At 41.1% G+C, this 20,509-nt stretch overlaps 2 protein-coding genes across 2 annotated transcripts; one reads left to right on the top strand and one right to left on the bottom strand.

Annotated features, from left to right (window-relative positions):
- Nucleotides 1-1,402: 1,402 nt before the first annotated feature.
- On the bottom strand, nt 1,403-9,879 carry LOC146484914 (heat shock cognate 71 kDa protein-like). The gene is made up of 7 exons (XM_085104206.1): nt 9,675-9,879; nt 9,522-9,595; nt 7,328-7,402; nt 6,466-6,595; nt 4,423-5,261; nt 3,111-3,458; nt 1,403-2,082 (listed from the first exon to the last, which is right to left on the bottom strand). The coding sequence occupies exons 1-7, from the start codon at nt 9,877-9,879 to the stop codon at nt 1,918-1,920; spliced, it is 1,836 nt and encodes a 611-aa protein (XP_084960332.1). The 3' UTR covers nt 1,403-1,917.
- A 1,138-nt stretch (nt 9,880-11,017) lies between these two features.
- LOC146484913 (uncharacterized) lies at nt 11,018-18,730 on the top strand. Its single transcript, XM_085104193.1, has 3 exons — nt 11,018-11,203; nt 15,273-16,231; nt 17,256-18,730. Exons 1-3 carry the CDS (start codon nt 11,164-11,166, stop codon nt 17,763-17,765), a joined length of 1,509 nt encoding a protein of 502 aa, XP_084960319.1. The 5' UTR covers nt 11,018-11,163; the 3' UTR covers nt 17,766-18,730.
- Nucleotides 18,731-20,509: the final 1,779 nt, after the last annotated feature.

Here is a 20,509-nt window from a genome sequence, read left to right as displayed (position 1 = left end):
AGACCTCGACCTCCCTCGACCTGTCGGCGATAATCGATGTACGTGACCCGCGGGATTTTCCAGAGGGTTGCATGTGAAGACTAGCTTTTTTGTCTACGGGTAGGCGGGGTACCTCACCTGTAAACAGGCCCTAAATTTTGAACTCATTAGCATAAGATGACTCCAGAGATTTAGTAGCCACAAAAACGTTTTTAAACTTTCCAAAATTATATTGCTAAAGAACTTCAGTATCCAAGTTGATGGTTTGCCTGTGATAAATTTAATACCTAATACGTCGAATGGGACAAGTCTATTTCGGGACATCCGGTACTTCCGATTGTGATATTCATGTCCCCTGAACTACCCAAGAATGTACTTGTGATAATGTTAACGTTACTTGTCAAGGCAAATTATCCAACTTCCGACAGGGCATAGATATGAGGGCAATATCTGACAAGTGCTCGCTCACGGGAGGTTAAAAACAAAAACAAAACAAAACAAAAAAAAGAAATAAAAGGGCAAACTCTCATCTCTAAAAGTGGCTGCTGTCGCCTACGAGAGGTTCCAACTTTAGTGGTTTGACTGGAAAAATTTTTGTTATTTTGGAAAAGCGATCGCTCAAGAGAGGTGGTCGCAAGGAGAGGTTCGACTGTATTCTAGTTTGATTTTTGAGATTAAGAACGAGGTAAGGGCTAATCACTCGGGCCGTAAGGCGGCACGAGTTAAGGTTTCAGTAGCATTATCAAATTCTTTTTTATTTTGGGGGTCGCGATGGGCCGAGAGATAAGACTTCGGGCCGCGAGTTATTTTTCTCGGTCTGGTTTTTTGTACTCGGGTGGCACGAGTTACATGTTAAAATCTACCAATGGTAGAGGTGACCTGAGAACTACTATGTCTGCGCGCTAGTGGCTGCGTAGGATTTCCTGCCAAAATTTCCCAAAAGACCGCGTATTCTGTCTATTCTAAGAAAAAACGTATTCCTTCCATTCTGTCCGTTCTGCTATCGGGAGAAGAATGAACAGAATGTTATTACGTTTATTCGGAAAACGGAATATCTCCCAAAAGAACACAAATACCATTTATTCTGAGTATTCCTATTCCGGAATAGTCTCAAAAGAACGCACCCTTTGATTAACTTCTATGGAACTCTGGGACTTCACACTGAAAACTGTTGAGATACTGTCTAAAAATCAAATAATTCATCCCTAAAACTTCAATCAAAAAGCACACCTTTAACTCTCCAAATTGGGGTTTATTTGAGTATAATGTAAAATTCTAATCTAACAATCTGACAATCATACAATGAAACCAGAGTTGTTTTCTGAAAACTTGTCTACCGGTTTAAACAGGGAAATAGGAAACAATGCAGTGCTGGAAATGACAGTTGTCGAAAAAAAAAACTCAGATTTTTTTCACAAAGATCTTCTTTAGAAAGCGACCATACTTGCTCCAAAACATATTTAATTAGAATCTCTTGTTTTGCTGGAAAAAAAGATTCTTATGACTTCAGTGAGCTTGTACATCCCGATGTGACTTGAAAATTCACACAAAATACAATGTAAACCATTATAAATTGTCTTGCATAAAATATCTCACACAGAGCTGACATGTTAGTCTAATTTGCTAAAATGTCCAGTGTGCAAATAACAGCTTGCAAGGAAAACAAGGAATCATTTCCAGCCCTGAATGTCCCTGGTCATTAACCATCAAGAACATTAAAAAACATCCAACAAAATTTTACCATTTTCAATGCTATTGGCAGATATACTACTGTTAAGGTTACTTTGAGAAAGCCCTGCCACAGTATGTTGAGTTAATAACATCACAAAAACTCTATTCAACTTCTTCAATGGCAGGCCTTCCAGACAAATCAGACGTAGGAGCCCCACCCCCTTGGGGAAAGCCCCCTCCGGCGGGTGGAGGGGCACCCCCAGCACTCTAGGACAGCTTTGTAATGACTGGATTACAGATGCTCTCAAGTTCCTTCTGTCGTCTCTCATACTCTTCTTTGCTTGCATCAAATTCGCTGTCTAGCCAGCTAATCACCTCATTGCATTTGTCATCAATCATTGTCCTGTCACTTTCTGAGATCTTATCCTTCACCTGTACGTGGAATAAAATGGGAACACATCAGTTCGAAACTCTTTGTCAGAGAAGTGGAGGGGGTGCCTACTTCCCAAGACAAGCTTTATATGCTCACCAAGTTTTTGTTTTAGTTTGAAATACTCAGATAACAAGAAATGCCCTTTTGAGGTGGGGAATATGTCCTTTTACAAGAAATATTTAGGACAGTGTTTCCTAATACAGAAGTATTTTTTTTTTTTAATTTTATGACTATGCGGAAAAAGCAGATCTTAGCAAGAGATAATGGAATCTTAAAAGAGAACTGGGGGTAACCACCATTTTTAAGAGATAATTAATCAACAATAATGTTATTCTAAGAAGCTTTAAAATACATAGCAATACATGGAATTTTTTCCAAAGTTGATGCTTAATAAACTCTCAAAAATGCATGCTTATCCCCAATGTTCTTTTTGGATTTCAATAGCCATTGTTAAGATATTCTTTTCCTACACGGTCAAAAGCCGCATTAAATACCTTGGAATTCGGTAGGCACTGTCCTTAAGAAATCAGAGCTTATCTGATGATTCTGAGATGTGCAGAACGTTGCACGGTAACAAAAGGAGACCCTGTCCTGAAATGCAATCTTTATGCCTCTGGAGTTTTGTAATTTGTTTTATACGTGCTTTCTTTTCATGTAAAACAAGACACTAAGTCACTAATTTTGTGTGTGAGGGTTAATTGATTGAAGCACAAAAAAAACTCAACTCTAATTTATGGGATATGATTTCAAGGGAAAAGTCAGGAAATAGGTTAGGAAAAGTCCGGAAACCAAGCTGTATTGTTAAACAGTATGTACAATTGGCCTCAACCGTTTAATTCACTGTCATGTCATATTCAGCAGTTTGAATTCATTTGGCCACCCTGTTGCATGTACTCAACAACTCCTGTTTGCCCTCTACTAAAAAACACTTTGAGAAAGTTGGGCCAGTCCACATCCATTCAGTGGCTGTTGTACAATTTCGACAAAATTTACCACAACCATGATGACGGCAAGAACAGATAAAAACCTTGTCATCCTCAACGGTGTTTTTCATGTGATATGCATAACCTTCCAGAGAGTTCTTGGCTTGGATTTTGTCCCGCTGCGTGTCATCATCGGCCTTGTACTTTTCTGCTTCATGGACCATGCGATCAATCTCTTCCTTGGACAGACGACCTTTGTCGTTAGTAATGGTGATTTTGTTCTCCCGTCCTGTGCTCTTGTCTACAGCTGACACGTTTAGGATGCAATTTGCATCAATATCAAAGGTGACGTCAATTTGTGGCACGCCTCGAGGGGCTGGTGGGATGGCAGACAGTTCAAACTTCCCCAGCAGATTGTTTTCTTTTGTCAGGGCTCTTTCTCCTTCAAACACCTGAACAAAACAGACCAACACAGATCAGCTATATGCTTTACACTCCTACTCTCAAAGTAGCCCAAATTCAAATTTGCACAAGCTCAAATTTCATTCTTTAGAATAGTTATTCCAAATATAAGCCTTGGAATTATATAACTAGTGTACATAACAGCTGAACAAAACAAGGAAAACAAGTTAGCCAGGTTTTCCCCTTTGAAAGCCAATAACTCCAAAGGCTCCAAAGAGAAACTTAAGAAATGTGTCAAAAGTTTAGGGACCACGGCCCCAAACAAGCTCTTTGGGGCGAGAAAAGAAGAGTGACCGGAGAACGTGATTGCCACACGTGTAGACCGCGCATGGTCAACGTTCACACACTGTTCAAGGTTTCCTGTCCAGAAAGACACCCTGGTCAAGATGCTAAATAGTGAAATGGTATACCCTCTTCAAGACTCCAGCCCCCGAAAACCATACCCTGCTGGGCGACACATACCAGTTTCGGCCAAATAAAGGAGTGCCCCATCCCCCCTCCGGGTAGTAACCTTTCGTTCTGTGGATCAACCATTTCATTTATAATCTCCTGAGACACACTTAAGCCACAATTTATTTGTCTTAATTGCTGATGAACTTATCTTGAGAAACAAAGCGAAAGTATTGTGAGGTTGAGTCACAAGGGCCGTCAAATGTCCGGGGGCTAGAGGGAGGGCTGGAGGTGGGTTAACGCCCGACCCGGGGATAGACAACACTGAAGATTGTTCGGCTAATTCCGGGGGAGGGGGAGGGGGAATGGGCCCTGCTATGATTGACTGATGCATCAGCGCTTCATCAGAGTGAATCGGACGAGGAGGTAATGCAGGATAACACTCGAAACATCAGCTTTTGAATCTCTTTTCGGTGACCAAATTACGTTTTTAACTCAGTTCAGTTGATAAGATCCAATTTTTTTACATCTTCATATAGTACTACTACGTCACTTCACATTTACCTGGATCAGAACACCGGGTTGGCTATCAGAGTAAGTAGTAAAGATCTGGTTTTGTTTGGTGGGTATGGTTGTGTTACGCTTGATCAAGGAAGTCATGACCCCTCCAGCAGTCTCAAGCCCCAGAGACAAGGGTGCCACATCCAAAAGAAGCAAATCCTGGACTTCACTGCTCTTGTCGCCACTCAGAATGGCAGCTTGAACAGCGGCTCCATATGCCACTGCTTCATCTGGGTTGATACTCTTGTTCAGCTCTTTTTTGTTAAAAAATTCCTGCAGAAGTTCCTGAATCTTTGGAATTCGAGTGGAACCTCCAACCAAGACTACCTCATGAATCTGATCCTTGCTGAGACCAGCGTCACGCAGCGCCTTCTCTACTGGTTCTATAGTGCTTCTAAATTCTTTTTTATTTAGATCATTAAACCTGGCACGGGTCAGTGAAGTGTAGTAGTCAATCCCCTCAAATAAGGAATCTATCTCAATGTTGCCGCTATCACTAGATGACAAGGTTCTCTTGGCACGTTCACAAGCAGTGCGCAAACGCTGTAGTGCACGTTTGCTTGTTGACAGGTCCTTTTTGTACCTTTTCTTGAAAACTTCAACAAAGTGGTCCACAACATTATTGTCAAAATCTTCTCCTCCCAAATGTGTGTTTCCAGATGTTGACTTGACCTCAAAGATTCCTTCCTCTATGCTCAGAACGGAGACATCAAACATCCCACCTCCAAGATCAAAGACGAGAACATTGCGCTCAGCACCAACCCTCTTGTCAAGACCATAAGCAATAGCAGCAGCAGTTGGCTCATTGAAAATATTCAGAACATTGAGGCCAGCAATTACACCTTATAAATAAAAAGGAAAAAAACTTTTAATGGTTAGTACTTTAAAAGCTCTATTAATTTGGGGTGGTGGGGGCCTCTATTAAACTTGTGTGGTCAATCTATTCGAGGTTTCGCCGAGAGCGAGCCGTCTAATTGTTTTAGCATACCTCAGTGATCGATGTATCAAGCAAAAAAATCTTTTTATTTCATGAATTTTGATATATTTGTGCAATGATGCATGCTAAATCGCGCGCGCTCTGACGAACTTCCGTCTATCGATCGATAGACGGCACCTGTGTAGCCAATGAGATTGTGCGTTACGCTATAGTCGGTCACTGAGGTATGCTAAAAGAGTATAGACCATAGAAACCTGCCGTCGATTTGTTTTTTACAACTTGATAGATCGATCACTGAGGTATGCTAAAACAATTAGACGGCTCGCTCTCGGTTTCTATCGCCTTTGATAGTTGGCTCGGGGCTTCGCTCCTCGCCAACTATCAGCCGATAGAAACCTCGAGCTTGCCGTCTAATTGTTAAATAGACCATAAAATGACTATGTACATTAAGCAAAACTTGTCAGTCAGAAACCACTCGCTGCAGCTCTTGGTTTAACTTGAGTTTCTAATACTATGACGCCATTTTATGGCCCATAAGAGTAAAAACCAAAGAAAACTTCCGTCGATTTGTTAAAAAATCATTAAACGTTTTGGTGGGGTTTCTTTAATTAAGCTCATAGAATACCTTAAAAAAACTCGTTGATACTTCATAAGTCCGTTGACCTATCAAATGGTCGATAAAACATCACGTGCAGAGGTTTTAAAACCCGACAAAACCTCCTCCTTATTAGTATGCGGTGTTTAATGTTTTTCTCGTATGCTAATTTCCAACGTTCACAAAGGCATGATTATTATGAACTCTCTCGACACACGCTTTTCCAGGACTGTTTTTGAAGCCGTTCAAAAAACTCCCAGCACGTGTTTTATCGGGTCTTAAACCTCCAGGCGCAGCCGAGTGGTTTTAAATCCCGATAAAACACTGCTGTTTGTGTTTTAAACTTTACGTAAAGTGCCGTAAAGTGCTTCACATCACATTTTCCCAGGACTCTACTAGCCTGCGAGCAAGTTCTCTTTTAAGTCAGCCGTGAGGGGATTGGGGTGGGGGCGTCCCACCCCAATTGTCTCGCGGCTGACCTAAAAGAGAGCATGCTCATAGGCTACAACTCTACCTGCGTCCTTGGTGGCCTGACGCTGTGAGTCATTAAAATAAGCAGGCACAGTAATGACGGCATCTGTTATTTTCTTGCCAAGGAAGCCCTCAGCTGTTTCTCTCATCTTCGTCAACAGCATGGATGTAATCTGCCAAAATGATTTTATGCATTTTTCATTATTTTCAGTCACCATTTCTTACTGCAGAGCTTATAAAACGCAACAAAAAAGACCGGCACATGCCACAAAACAGTCGTTTTCGGACGTTTTCGGAAGGCGAGAAGCGCCGTAAGCGTGATCCTCGCGTGGGAAGCGCGCGAGCCTCACACGCCCGTGACTCGCTCCAGACCTTTCGTTCGAATATTGAACTTCGCTCGCGTTCGCAAAAAATACGACTGTTTTGCAGTTTAGCCACATAGTTTTTGCCGTATGTAAATAACTTGCGTATTGTGCCTTTCTTCACAGGTACACTGTGCTTAAATGTATCTCCAGCCTATGAGACAAACTAACACTGTGTTTTATAGTTCGTCCCGTATTAATTCGTCCAGACGGATTATCCGTCTCTAGTATAAATCGGGCCAATGGCTCGATTTACACTAGAGACGGATCGGTAGTTAACGTTCGTCTCAGACGAACTACCGTTCGGCTTTGCCCAAGGTCGTCCCAGACGGATGATCCGTCTCTAGTATAAATCGGGCCATTGTTTCCCAAGCCTGAACATGCCGAAATCTCCAGGGAAAACTGCCTCTGAACATTTGCTTTAATACCATGCTCCCGAAATATGAATTAACTAAACTTACTACGAGATTCAGAGTTGACCTTTCAGCTTAAACATTCAAGAAAAGTTGCTGAACGAGCATAACTTCAAAACTGATTGCTCACCTCCTCTGCATAAAATGATTTCTTTTCCCCCTTATATTCCACCTGGACTTTTGGTCTCCCAGAGTCATCGATCACCTATTCCAAAAAAGAAAATAAACTTATTTGCACCCCTCATCAATATTTTAAAATCTGTAGAGCCATAAACAAACATGTTGCCTTTTCTTCCACGATCTTTGGCTGCCATATTGACTGGATTTAGGGGCAGGGGATGGCATACTTTAAACCTTGTTGTTTGACAATGAGCAATACAGTTCCTTTCAAAACATGACTCGCTTCACTACCTTTGCTTCACTGCTGTGTTTTGGTCGATTCAGGGACGATCATTCATTTCAATCGCTAATAAAAATTCTGTGTGAGCAAAGGTATTAAATTATTAGTTTTATTTTAATATCTTAAACGATATTTAAGGTTTGTTCATGATCATTGTTTTTTTCAACTACTATTTCACAGTTCAATTTCTTCTTTACGTTTGAGCGGTTTCCACACGTTATAATTATTTTCACTTTCAACATTCACCCAACAAATTTTGTGCAAGTTTTGTTCAAATAATGGCAAGCAAAATGTTAAAACCGTGTAATGTAGTTGGTCACGGTCTTATATTTGAACATAGTTAAAGGGCAATGGTTATGAAGCCCCACATTCTTCCTTTGATTTAGGTTTTTGTTGGCCTTTTTTGCCCTTGAAGGTGCACAAAGGTGACAACGCTCAATAGCACTCCAATTAAGTTTAAAAAACTGACCAATAGAAACGTACCATTAATTTATTCAGTCTGAATGTGCGACCAAAGAACAAAAGGTTGTGCACTGTCAGGGAGCTTTCAACCTAAATTGCAGCACCGTTGTTTTTGCTTTTGATTTTTGCCGACTTTCATAACCAGTCTCCTCTACTAACTATGATTTGAACCGACAAATTAATCTCAATATGCGCTGCCACTGCCTGGTGAATTAATCACAGTCAAATTTTACTCCTATTGCGCCCTGCGCTCAAGTACACAGGGGACAGCAAAGACTCCATGAAACTTCGTTTGCACATTTTAAATTTGTAAGCTTATATCCTTGGAAGCTTCTCAATAACCTTACTTTTCACAAACAAGACGAAATTCAACAATACATGATTATTCTTTTTATCCATTGTTGAGTTAATTCTTCTTTTATGTTCGCTCGCTTTATGGCCCGGAATATTCAGAGAAAGCTAACCCATGGTTGATATATGAGGAGTGTGATATATCGAGAACCCAATCCTTGATGTTTCTGATGCAACTTTTAACGAAGTATTCCGAACCTTAAAGCCTCTGTCTACCATATCTCGATCAAATTTCTTAAGGTGGCTAATGAACCTACTCAGTTCATGACAGTAAATTTGTCTGACATCCTGCCATCAGACGAAAACGGAATCAATCCACAAAAATCATCGTCTTCAAGGTTGGTGTTTGACAGTCAACCTGTAGCTGCGAGTTTATAAGTGCGAGCAACACCTAACACCTCAAAGAAGTAATGGTATCTGGCAGAAAAAAGATCCGTCGCCTCAAACAACGCCTTATTTTTGTTAAGACAGGATTTCAGCGATAGCAATAAAGATTATCTCGGGGATTATCCCTGAACAAAGCCGTTGTTTCCCAGCCAACCCAACGCTATTACGATGACCAAATTACCCGATCAACCCAAACATTCGTTTCCACTTCGGTCGCCGACGCAGCAGCACAGTTTCCTTACCAACCGCCTTATTCAGCACAAGGCTAAAGCGTGACAAATTTTCGCGTTCGCTTCCCGCGGCTATGTTCTCTGAGGTTTCCTTCTCTGAGAGCCTGGATCAGGTTGGTATTGTGCATTCTTTTAAAGGCTATTTAGAAATTGCGCAAGATTTTCGCACAGCCTTGCACATCATTAATTTTGTATATACATTCTTCGACTTACACTCATTCAAGCTCACCGTTTGGGGGCTTTCCCTCGGGGTAAGAACCTGTGAGAGTCACAGCTGACGTAAAGGTTCTTACACCGAGGTAAACACTGTTTTTGGAAGAGCCGGCGGTGAATATATAATTAATACGCGAGGTTACATGTGAGCGGAAATATTTCCCAAAACTGTGGCAACATCTACTATCCAAAAGCAATTGTAAACTGTTATTTGTTAGTAAACATCTATGGTATCAATTGAGACAGCAAGTTAAAATTTCCTTCATGTCTCTCAGAAGTACCTGGAAAGGCCAGTGTTTCATGTCACTTTGCACTGAAGGTTCCTTAAATCTTCGACCGATGAAGCGCTTTGCGTCTGCAAAAAAACACAACGAAAAATTCTCTCACAGTTCCTCAAGCATATATATATCAGCCAAAATGTTGCTAAAACTCACCAAAAATCGTGTTACTGGGATTCAAAGCGACTTGGCTTTTTGCTGCATCACCGATCAATCTTTCGTTTTCTCTGAACGCAACATAGCTCGGTGTGGAGCGGTTTCCTTGGTCGTTCGCGATGATTTCCACCTTTCCATGTTGAAAGACTCCAACACGGCAGTACGTGGTACCGAGATCGATCCCAATCGCAGGTACATTAGACATTTTTTCTCTATCAAGGAGAGACAAAAGCCAAACAAGTCGACGACGATTTGATGGTCACAGCCTTGACACCAAAATGGGTGTGTACAATGAACTGAGACGAAGGAAACAAAGACCTAAGACCCATAAAACCAAAGTTAATATAGGAGAATGGTTATGAAGCCAAACAAGTTTCTTTGTTATATGTTTTTGTTAACATTTTTGGCCTTGACCGTGCACAAACCACAATAGATTTTGAAACGTGTTGGAGCAACTGGCCAATAGAAACGTTCCTGTTCAAATATTCATCTGTAGTGTGAACGTTAAAACAAAGGATTGTGCACGGTCGCGGCCCTTCCAACCTAAATTGCAGCACCATCGTTATCAGCTTTGAACATGGCAAGGTTTCATAACCAGTCCCTCAATTAACTATGATAAAACGAAGGCCTTGAAAACAAAGACCAAGACAAAAAGACCTCCAAAACAAAGACCAAGACAATGGAGACCAAGAAATCAAAGAACTCGAAAACCAAGTCCAAGATAACGAAGTGTTCTGGAGCTACGAGCGGCGAGGTACCTCCAACACTTCGGGATCTTTTATTCACGATATTGAACTCTTAACTATGTCCACGTTTGTCCATAATATTCTCGGTTACTACTACAGTTACTTCAGGTAGTACAGGGCTACAGTTATTATAGTTTGGGTTTGGCTAGTAAACTATTCCCAGTGGGCGCTCGCTTAACAAAAGGCCTGAGGACCCGAGAGTTGAATTACGGAACATGCAAGTCCGCAGGCGAGGAGGCGAAGGACTAGGGAGGGAGGGGAAAAAATATAATAAACAAATAAACGGGTGTCAATCACCCCCCTCTCCCCGCCTTAAATGGGTTCGACTCCGCAAGAATCCAATTCTTTCGTGCTTTCTGCAAAACTGGACAGATTCGACTGTACACGGAAAGCTACTCCCAAGAGAGATAACCAAATAGACGCCTGAATTAATACTCTAGCTAGAGATTGGTCCAAATTATGGCCTGTATTAAGCGAGCGAACACTGAGAATAGGGACATTATGCGTATTCTCACATCAAGGCGATGAATTCTTTTCTCCATGACCTTTTTGCAGGTTCACGCATAGGTTGCCAAGGTAACAAGATCTCAAGCTTTCACTCGTTCTGACGACAACCGAAGACAACGCCTGCGGAGTTTACATATTGCGCGAGGATTTGAGTATGTAGAATGGTGAAGACTTGTCTTTGACGATCAAACTCTCTCGAACTTAGTTGCAGCTTGCAATTTGGCAGAAAGGTATTGATGGCAATCTTACCCGAGAAATATGCGTGCCTTTTTATAGGTAAGTGAGTTAAACTATCAAAATGTTTCCGGCGCACTTCTTACTCCAAGAGTAAGATCCACGTGTTAATTTAAGCTTAAGTTCCTTTCGGTTTATACATGTACGCGCAAGCATTCTAGTCTTTTTTGTTCAGATTTCCCGTATTTACTCGCCTATAGCTAACGTTACCTTTCAAATAAAAGTTCATGACGTTAGGAGAACTAGTGTGCACGTCAGCAAGAGCGCTGTTGTGGTGTCGAGAAAACTAAGAGCTGCTCATAGCAACTCACATCCTGCGTTATGCCTTAGCAGCAAATGTTGTGATTCCATCCAGTGTCTATTCAATAGTGTTTCCTTCAATCCAGGTCCTGTTGATTCAGATTTTTTTTTATTTATGCACTATTTCAATAGGAAATTACACATCGCAAAAGAAACATAAAGACAACATTAAATGACATAAATCATCAAAGGTAAAATGTGCGCGGTGACCAAAGGAGCTTAGGCTTTCGAGTTGGTCACTGCCACGTGCAGATGAACCTTCAACGCATTTTTCGTCCACCTTTTTGAATGACGAGTCTTTTCGCTGGATAGCAGTACGTTGTCAGCTTCGTTTCTAGGTGCCAATGACAGCTTTGGATCTTTAAACCGAAGACTACTGTGAGTTGTACCCCCAACTTTTACCCTGATTTGGATGACAAAGTGGTCATTGCAACGTTAATCGGATAAGCTTTATTATATCAAACTTTTCTTAATTGGATGTGCTTTTCTTAAATGAAACTTTCTTGAAGCCTGACATTCCGGGCTCATTATATGCTGTCCCGGTTTCTCAACTTGTCGCGATGATGGGCTATTGCGATGTGGTGCTTGTGTTTTGGCCTTTGTAAATGAAGACCTATGAGTGAAAAGAAGAGACGACCTGGAGAATTCAGACCTCGAAATTGTTTGGTTGGAGGTTTTCCCATTTAAATCCAAAAAGTCTATTTGTCGTCCACCCTCCTATTCTTTGGTTGATGGTTTTGAGTCAAACATTGAACAAGCTTACCACCTAAATAAAGAAACAATTTTACTTGGAGATTTCATAGTTAATTGAGGGACTGGTTATGAAACCTTGCCATGAAAACAATGGTTCTGCAATTTCTGTTGGAAGGGCCGCGACCCTGCACAATCCTTTCACACCACAGTTGAATATCTTAACAAAAATGTTTCAATTGGCCAGTTGCTCCAACACATTCCAAATTCTTTTGTTGTTTGTGCAGGGTCAAGGCCAAAAAGGCAAACAAAAACATAAAACAAAGCTTTTGTCAGGTTTCATAACCATTGCCTTTAATTAGCTATGGAGATTTCAACATCGATGCTGTAAATCGGCTGAAATTTAACAAACATCATCTCAGCAAAGGTTTGATGACTATGAATTTTAATCAGCTTCTACATGAAATAATTGTTATCGTCCCTTTCTTAGTAAAAAATCTAGTCACCGAGAATTCAGTAGAAAACCCAAGGTTTTCGTTATAGAAACAGTAAGAACAATAGTGAGCCACGTGCAGCCTGTCATATGTAAACACCACTTGACTTTTATCTCCTGGATTCGGGAAAACAATATTTGTGTCCGTAATGCGTTGTTACTTTGTAGTAAACCTTAGCTGTTATATTTCCGCGGTATCGGCCTTCGATTAGCCAACAATTTTGTACAACCTAGGACTTCCTTATAGCGTTTTAAACCAGAAAGATTTAGTGATTCCAGTGGAACTGTACACCCACACTCCGTGATTTAAAATGCAGAATAGCTCGCAGCTGTGTTAATATAGTCGTTTTTCATTTAGGCAGTATTTCATATTTCAATAGATCAGCTGCTGAACGCAAACATTGTATCCTTCTTTTCTAGATTTTCAATTTCACTAGCTAAAACGAGAACAAAGCCATTTGATACGAACGGAACAGCTGTGCACTTTAGCTTTCACACAGGCCAAGCAGATCTTTTGCAAGTTATCTAGTTTGAAGTTATCTTATTGTTTCTATTGAATATTGTGTCACCTATGCGTTTATTTAAGACGACATATAAGGAACCCTGAAAGTGTTGTAAAATTGATTACCAACAAGCTAAAGGGCCGATTAGTTGTGAAGTAGCTACGACGTTTATTCAACTATAAAGAAGATTGCTGTGTTCCAGAAGAAGTTTTCCACGCTTTCCTGTCAGTGTCTGTTTTAGCCGTGGGACGAAGAAACTAGACCTTGTACCTCTGGCATATTGTACCGAGTGCCGGCTGTCAAGCTAGTTTGCTCCACTTCCCGTGTACGCGTTAGCAATTGCAAGACCCGTTGCTAGTGTTTGGTCCACGCACCGTTGTTTGCTCGCCCTCGAGTACCAGAAAAGTCACCGAAATAACCAAACCCAGCTCAGCACATTCGTTGCAAAAACCTATTGTTACATAACACGACCAATTAGTGGAATGGTGGGTGGTGGTCACCAAATATAGCGTATCAGGACTCTTTGAATTGTACCTTTGTATTTTTTCGTAGACACCGTTATCATTTTGTACAGCCCCGTCTACACGAGCAATTTTTATGTGGCAACTGTATATGGCAATTTTTATTGCCCGTGTAGATGGCTCGACAAACATTTGTTGTAATTTGCGTCAGTAATAATTTCGCACAGCGGAGATGTCCATGGAAAAGCTAAAAGCAAGATGGCGCCATGCTGGATGCGCAAATGTTAGGGACTGTTGGGACTGGGTTCTACAGATGACGTTGAAAAAATTGTCACATTTTATGTGGCATCTCGTCTACACGGAAATTTTTTTAAGTGGCAATTTTTATTTGCCCCATAAAAACTAACACGCCAGCTTTTCAGCAAATGCAGTTGTCATATAAAAATTGGTCATTTCTTATAATCTACACGGGCAAACAAAAATTGCCACATAAAAATTGCTCGTTTAGACAGGGCTTACCTCGTTTTTCAGTATCGTAAACATTTCAAATATTGTTAGCACTGTAAGTAATACAGCTATTGTAAGTATTGTAGGTAGAGTAATTGTTCGATACTGCAAGTACAGTAAGCATTTATTGTAAACGTAGTAAGAGCTGTAATTTATCGCATATAGTGTAAGTTGTGTGTACTATTGTATTCTGTATGTCACGTTAAGCTAACAAAAATTAAAAAAGTAAAAATTAGCGGAAACTGTCCGGACCACATTTGTTCAAATCAACCTCACAGGATTCAGTAAGCTACGGTGATGCGCCCACAGTCATTGATGCATGCGGCTTGTGTCTTTCAACTTTCAACATCTTCGCGCTCCTCAGCCAAAAAAAAAAATAAATAAATAAAATGCCTGATCGCAGGTTATCGACATGATTGTTCACCTCATTTTAGTGCAAAACTTTTGCAATTGAATTGCTGGCCAGGGTTTGACAACAACTCGTTAATGTGGTTTCAATGTTATCTTAGTGAAAGTCGTCAGTTGCTATCCTTGGCATTCTCGTCCCCAGAGCCCCAACGTTTTTTTTTAAATTGTTGAACGAGTGGCTCTCGGTCCATCCAAAAATATCTTTTTTTTCATTGGCTGTCGAAAACCTGATGCGCTATAAGGTGAAAAATGCTACGCTTCTGCGCATTTGTCTTTACTTCCTAATACTGAGCAGTACTGAGCAATAATAATACTGAGCAAGCGCAATGGTAATTTATCACACTGAGCGTGCGCTACCGGATGTCGTGAAATTTTACGACATCCGGTAACGGCTGTTACCAGGGCCTACGATCCAACCGTTGACCAGAAGATCGTAGGCTTGGGTGATGCAGAATCTTCGATTGCACATGCTCCTTTTGGTGTACCACAAGGTTTGATCGATGCTGAGTCCGCTAATTTTTATCATGGTTATTAATGATCTCCCCTTGCGTGTGAGGTCTGCTGAAATTAATCTATATGCTGATGACACACCGTTAACATCTTCCGCCAACTGTGAGTCTGTTGATCGTTTACAAAGTTCACTAATTAAAATACAGGGGTTTCTGAAGCTGTCCATTGGGCAACCGCCAACAAGCTCTCTTGCTCCCAATCGAGAACAAGACTTAAGTTCTTACCATTATCTTTTTCAGATGCCACTTGGAAGGATATCCTCACTGCTTTCAGCTATTCAACTACCGACACTCATGAAAGAAAGGAACTTCAAAGCAAAGTAGAGAGTCTGTTTGGTGGCTCTGAACAATGGCTTGCCTGTTTTTCAATCCGAACTGCCCTGGATGCCTTCCTTGCTGTCATGAACTTTCCAGCTGGTTCAGAAGTCATTTTCACAGCCATCAATATTCCAGATATGGTATCTGTAGTTGAACAACATGGACTTAAGGTAGTGCCAGTTGATTTGGATCTCGACACGTTGGCTCCGAAGCCTGAAATCGTTGAACTTGCTGTGACTAACAAAACAGTTGCCATTTTAGCAGCCCATCTTTATGGCAAATGGATCAATTTAGACAAAGTGTTCCAAGTGGCACGTGCTCATGGGTTGTATGTATTGGAAGATTGCGCTGAGTCCTTTCAAGGGTTGAAAAAGAAAGGTCATGAACTCTCAGACTTGACCTTTTTCAGCTTTGGATCAATAAAGTATTACACATCCTTGGGTGGGGCAGTCGTTGGTGTCAAAAACCCTGAAATTCTAAAGAAAATGCGAGCCAAGGTAGAAGAGTACCCCATTCAGAGTCATTGGACATATTTCAAGAAACTAACAGCCTATTCTTTACTTATGATGGCACTTTTAAATAATTCCTTTTTTAACTGGATACTCATTAATTCCTTTAACCTGCTGGGATTTCCTTACAAGGAGTATATTATATCTCTTTTGCGTGCGTTTCCTGGTGGAGTTACTATAAGTAAGCTCCACCATCAACCATCAGCCATGCTTTTGAGGTTCATGTTGTACCGACTGAGGCGAGTGGATGGGAACGATTTTCGTACCATCAAGTTGAAGGGAGACTTTGTCAGGGCGAATCTTCCAAGGAATGTGTTTGTTCCTGGAAAGAAAGCAGACATTGGAAGCTATTGGCTGTTCCCTCTTGTTGTGGTAAGTATGATTTAAACTGAAGCCAAACCAGTCAATAAATTAAAGATGCTTATTTACCTCTTAAATTTACTGCAGCTATGTATATTTTTAGCAATGAGTACTCTTTGTAATCACAAGAGAATTGAAACGCTAGTAACCAAGCCCCCGTACTCGTCCATAATTGAATATTTGTATGCTATGGGTAGCTGGCCCATTCAGCGTTAAATATTTTAAAATTTAACTGCTGCATGTCCAAACATAAAGGAACATAGAAATTTTTATATCGATTAAGATTATAGAGTAGGAAGATAATGCTAGTACCTCCGAATACAAACTGTGTAAAAGTAAAATACATTAATGAACTAAAAAGAAAAGATCTAGTAAACAAAACCATTATATGCGATTGTTGCTGAAATGATTATCTGAAAAATTGTCATTTTTCACTTGTTTTCTTCGCTAAATTTAATCCTTAAAAATTATAATTGTCTCACATAAATTATTCATAGTCATTTAGTCGCACTTCAAGCCAAGGTGGCTGACATGGCTTGACCTTAACACGACTTCTGTAGCATGAAGCCACTCAATGTACTGCCAATTTCCCCTGGGTGAAGGGCTGGTGCACTACAGGGCTCCCCCTAGTATTTTGTTGCTGGCTTCCATTTATAAACTGAAAGATCACAGAGACTATTATATCTTGTCTAAGGCGGAATCAAGACAATGCATAGACTAATTGACCGTCAAACCACCAACCATAAAATCAGTAAATCACTTTCTTTTAAGTGCCAATGTATTCAATACTGAGCACTAATTGGGGGCACTCTCCAGATCAAATTGGAATTTGGAAATATTGTATTTTGTGGAGAGGGGAAAACTGGAGTATCTGGAGAAAAACCTCTTGGAACAAGGACGAGAACCAACCACAAACTCAGTGACCATGCAAATCACATTCACGTGTGATTGAAAGTCTGTTGTGCTAATTACTACACCTTGCCCCATGTGCTATTGTAAAGTACAGTTATTCAACAGTTAATTGTTTTTCTTACAGGAGAACCCAGATGAGGTCGTAAAAGCTCTTGAAAAGGAAGGAATAGAGGCTTACAGAGGCGCAACACAGCTATCCACAGTCTTCAGGACAAAACAGAGTAAAGAAACAGATGAGGCTGAGAAGAATCAAGAAGGCTGCATAAGGCCTGAACCTGTGTATTCGAGTTTGTTTCCACAAACAGAAGTTGCAGCAGCAGTAGGCATGGCTTCCTCGACTGGTGAGTCTAAAGCAATTGGAGCCGCGAAATCGTCAAACTTGACATCTGCAGAGTTTGCTTGTTCTGAGCCTTCAGCAGGCCCAAGTCACTCATTCAGCAAAGAGAAGAATGATGTCCTGTTTCCTCATAATGCAAAATACTTGATTGATCATGTGCTGTATCTGCCTGTTCACAAGCGGGTCTCATTCTGGTATCTTGAATACATCTGCAGTGCAGTCGAGAAGGTCATGAGGAACAGAACAGGTGTGAAAATTGAAGACACCAGGAATGTACTGTTTAAATCCAAGTTATAAGTCTGAAGTGAATTGTATTTCCTTAATTTTGATTACTAAAACATTCTCCTAGTAATGATAATAGAACTTTAGTTACTGTTTTTTCTTTCGTAAAAGAAAAATTACATGGTGCAAAGCACGTGATAAGGTCACCTGTTGGAATTCAGTAGGAACGCGTGACAGCATTACGTTACATCCCCTTTCTCAAGAAAAAAACGAACAACCTGAAGAAGAAAACGCTTTGCTAACTGGTAGGTAAGTCAAGTTCTTAAAGTCACTGAATCAGAAAATTCTAGCTTAACTGGAGCAAACAAAAATAAATAAATAAATAAATAGTCAGTATGCCAGGCTGGCTTACGCACACTGCGCTGTATCCACACAGAAGAGGTTGCTGAGCCAACAGAGATAGATCCCTCGACTTTGCTTGACTGGGGCTTCGGATGTGGAGCATCAACAGGATCAATACTTATGTTGGGAGGTTGAGCGGCTTTCTCAGCCACCACAGGCTCTGGTTAATATTCCGAGGTAACACCCGTAATTGACTCAATCAATAAAAACTTGGTATGAGCGATAGGAAAGTTTCTTTGTGCAAGTTCCAGTTGACTAAGTACTTTGTCCTGGTAGACGCATACGTACGACACTACTAGCCGGTATGTCAGGTAAAGGCTCTTCAATGGCGTGCCTGTCATGGCAAAGGCCCGTTTAAACGGTTTCAACATTTGAGCAACATTCCTTCGACGAAAGTTGAACGGATGTTGGATGAAAGGAATGTTCAAACGGTTTCAACTCAATTCAACATTTTCAAGAACAAAGAAAATGTTAAATCGATGTTGAATGAAAGTGTAAACCAATTTAAACTTGATTCAACACGCTTTCACCCTTTTTTTGCACTTTCAACAATGTTGAACGATCTGTTACAAACGTCCCCAACATCTGGTTCAACCACGTGTTGAACGTATGTTGAAGCAAATGTTGCAACCGTTTAAACGGGCCTTTATACTTCTAGATATCAAATGTGGATAAGGGAGAAACGAAGACTCGAAAAAAAATCCGAGTCCCAGATGGGATTTGGACCCACTGGGACTCGAATTTTTTTTTCCGCGTCTTCGTTTCTCCCTTATTCACATTTGATATCTTGTTGTTGTTGTTTGTCCGTTAGTACAGTTTATACTTCTGCTTGAGATTAGTCTTGGTAAACTTTGTGGTTATGTCTTCTGACGTGCTTGGCTGCAGCAGAGAGCTTTGTTAAGGCAGTAAAGAGCGAGTTCGACGACCAAACAACAGTTGTAATGGTGACGCATCAAGTCCTTCTATAGGGTTGTTCCGTGCAGCTAATAAGGTGAGTTGGACATCTTCATCCGACTCTTCAGTTGGTTGGCTGCCCTTTGAGGTGTTACTTTACTGCGATGTGCATCTCAGTACCACGCTGATAGGTCACATGGAAGTTATAGCGTTGCAACCGAAGTAGCATACGCTGAAGATGTTTTGGTGCAGCAAGTAGTGGCTTGGAGAAGATTGTCTCCAGGGACTTGGACATCTCGTGCATAAATGTAGTTCTCGCACTTCTCAGTAGCGAAAACAATCGCTAAGAGTTTGTTTCTCTATTTCTGCGTAATTACGTTCCGTATTTGCTGTGAGTTCCCTGGAACTGTACATTACTGGAAGGCCTTCTTGCAGAAGCATAGCACCTAAATCAGTATCAGACGCATCACACTGAATAGCAACTGGTAGGTTAACATCATAGTAGCGCTGAACTGGGGAAGACGTTTACAAAGACTTGAGCTGCTGGCAGGACTTTTCCTGTTCGGGCAGCCACCTCCATTCGGCACCTCGGGTTTACCTGTCAATGTTCGTAGCAACTCAGTATGGTCAGAGAGCTTGGGTACAAACTTGAACAAATAGGTAACCATGCCTAGAAGGCGCTGTAACGAGGGATAGGCATTTCGAGGAACGCCTTGATCTTCTTTGAGCCGGGTTGGAATTAGACCCTCTGGTGTGAGCACGTGACCAATGAATGGAATCTCTTGTAATCGAAACTGTAACATGTTGGCTTTTAGCTTCAGGTTCCTCTGACGGGATCGTTCCAAGAACCGGATTACATTCCTGTTTTGGTCTTGTACAGCTTGCTTGATTGTGCCTCTGCAGCCTAGCTATGATCAGAAAATCATCAAAGATGACTTCGGTACCAGGCAAGCCTTCAATGATCTCCTGCATGCGACGTTGACAAACTTCTGACGCCGAATTGAGACCAAATGGTATTCTTAGCCATCTGTAACGACCGATAGGGGTGTTGAAACATGTCAACTTGCTTGACTTTTCATCCAAAGGGACCTGCCAAAAACCCATTGCTGGGAACACCTTCGCATTGCCTATACGTCGAGTGGTAAGTTCTTCTATTGTAGATAGTGGATAATGTTCATCTTTTATGGCTCGGTTCAAATCTTTAGGGTTTATGCAAATTCTAAGGGCTCCGGGTGGCTTGCGAACTACCGCAATGCTCGAAACGCAATCCGTGGCCTCTGTGACGGGTGTAATAACACCATCTGCTACCATTTTGTCGAGTTTTTCCTTCAGTGCATCGTGAATTACGACCGGTACCCTAAGGGGAGGGTGTGAAACACGTTTGACGCTGGTATCAAGATGGATTTTGTAGGGATTCTCCTTCTTTATATGTTCCATAGAAGATTGGGTTGTTGAGTGAACATGGTTGAGCTGGTCAGAATCCAGAATGTTGAGGAAACCCATGCCACCACATAATTCAACAG

This window comes from Pavona decussata, unplaced genomic scaffold (assembly GCF_977016875.1).
Source record: "Pavona decussata unplaced genomic scaffold, jaPavDecu1.1 SCAFFOLD_29, whole genome shotgun sequence".
Taxonomy (NCBI): domain Eukaryota; kingdom Metazoa; phylum Cnidaria; class Anthozoa; order Scleractinia; family Agariciidae; genus Pavona; species Pavona decussata.
This window is presented reverse-complemented; position numbering and strand designations above follow the sequence as displayed.

Excerpts from the sequence above, each read along its gene's own strand:
- LOC146484913 (XM_085104193.1), top strand. The coding sequence starts at position 11,164 with ATGGCAATCTTACCCGAGAAATATGCGTGCCTTTTTATAG. Across the intron at positions 11,204-15,272 it reads ATATGCGTGCCTTTTTATAG|ATGCCACTTGGAAGGATATC; the intron begins GTAAGTGAGTTA and ends TATCTTTTTCAG. Across the intron at positions 16,232-17,255 it reads GGCTGTTCCCTCTTGTTGTG|GAGAACCCAGATGAGGTCGT; the intron begins GTAAGTATGATT and ends TTTTTCTTACAG.
- LOC146484914 (XM_085104206.1), bottom strand. The coding sequence starts at position 9,879 with ATGTCTAATGTACCTGCGATTGGGATCGATCTCGGTACCACGTACTGC. Across the intron at positions 5,262-6,465 it reads TCAGGCCACCAAGGACGCAG|GTGTAATTGCTGGCCTCAAT; the intron begins GTAGAGTTGTAG and ends TTTATTTATAAG. Across the intron at positions 2,083-3,110 it reads ACACCGTTGAGGATGACAAG|GTGAAGGATAAGATCTCAGA; the intron begins GTTTTTATCTGT and ends TTCCACGTACAG.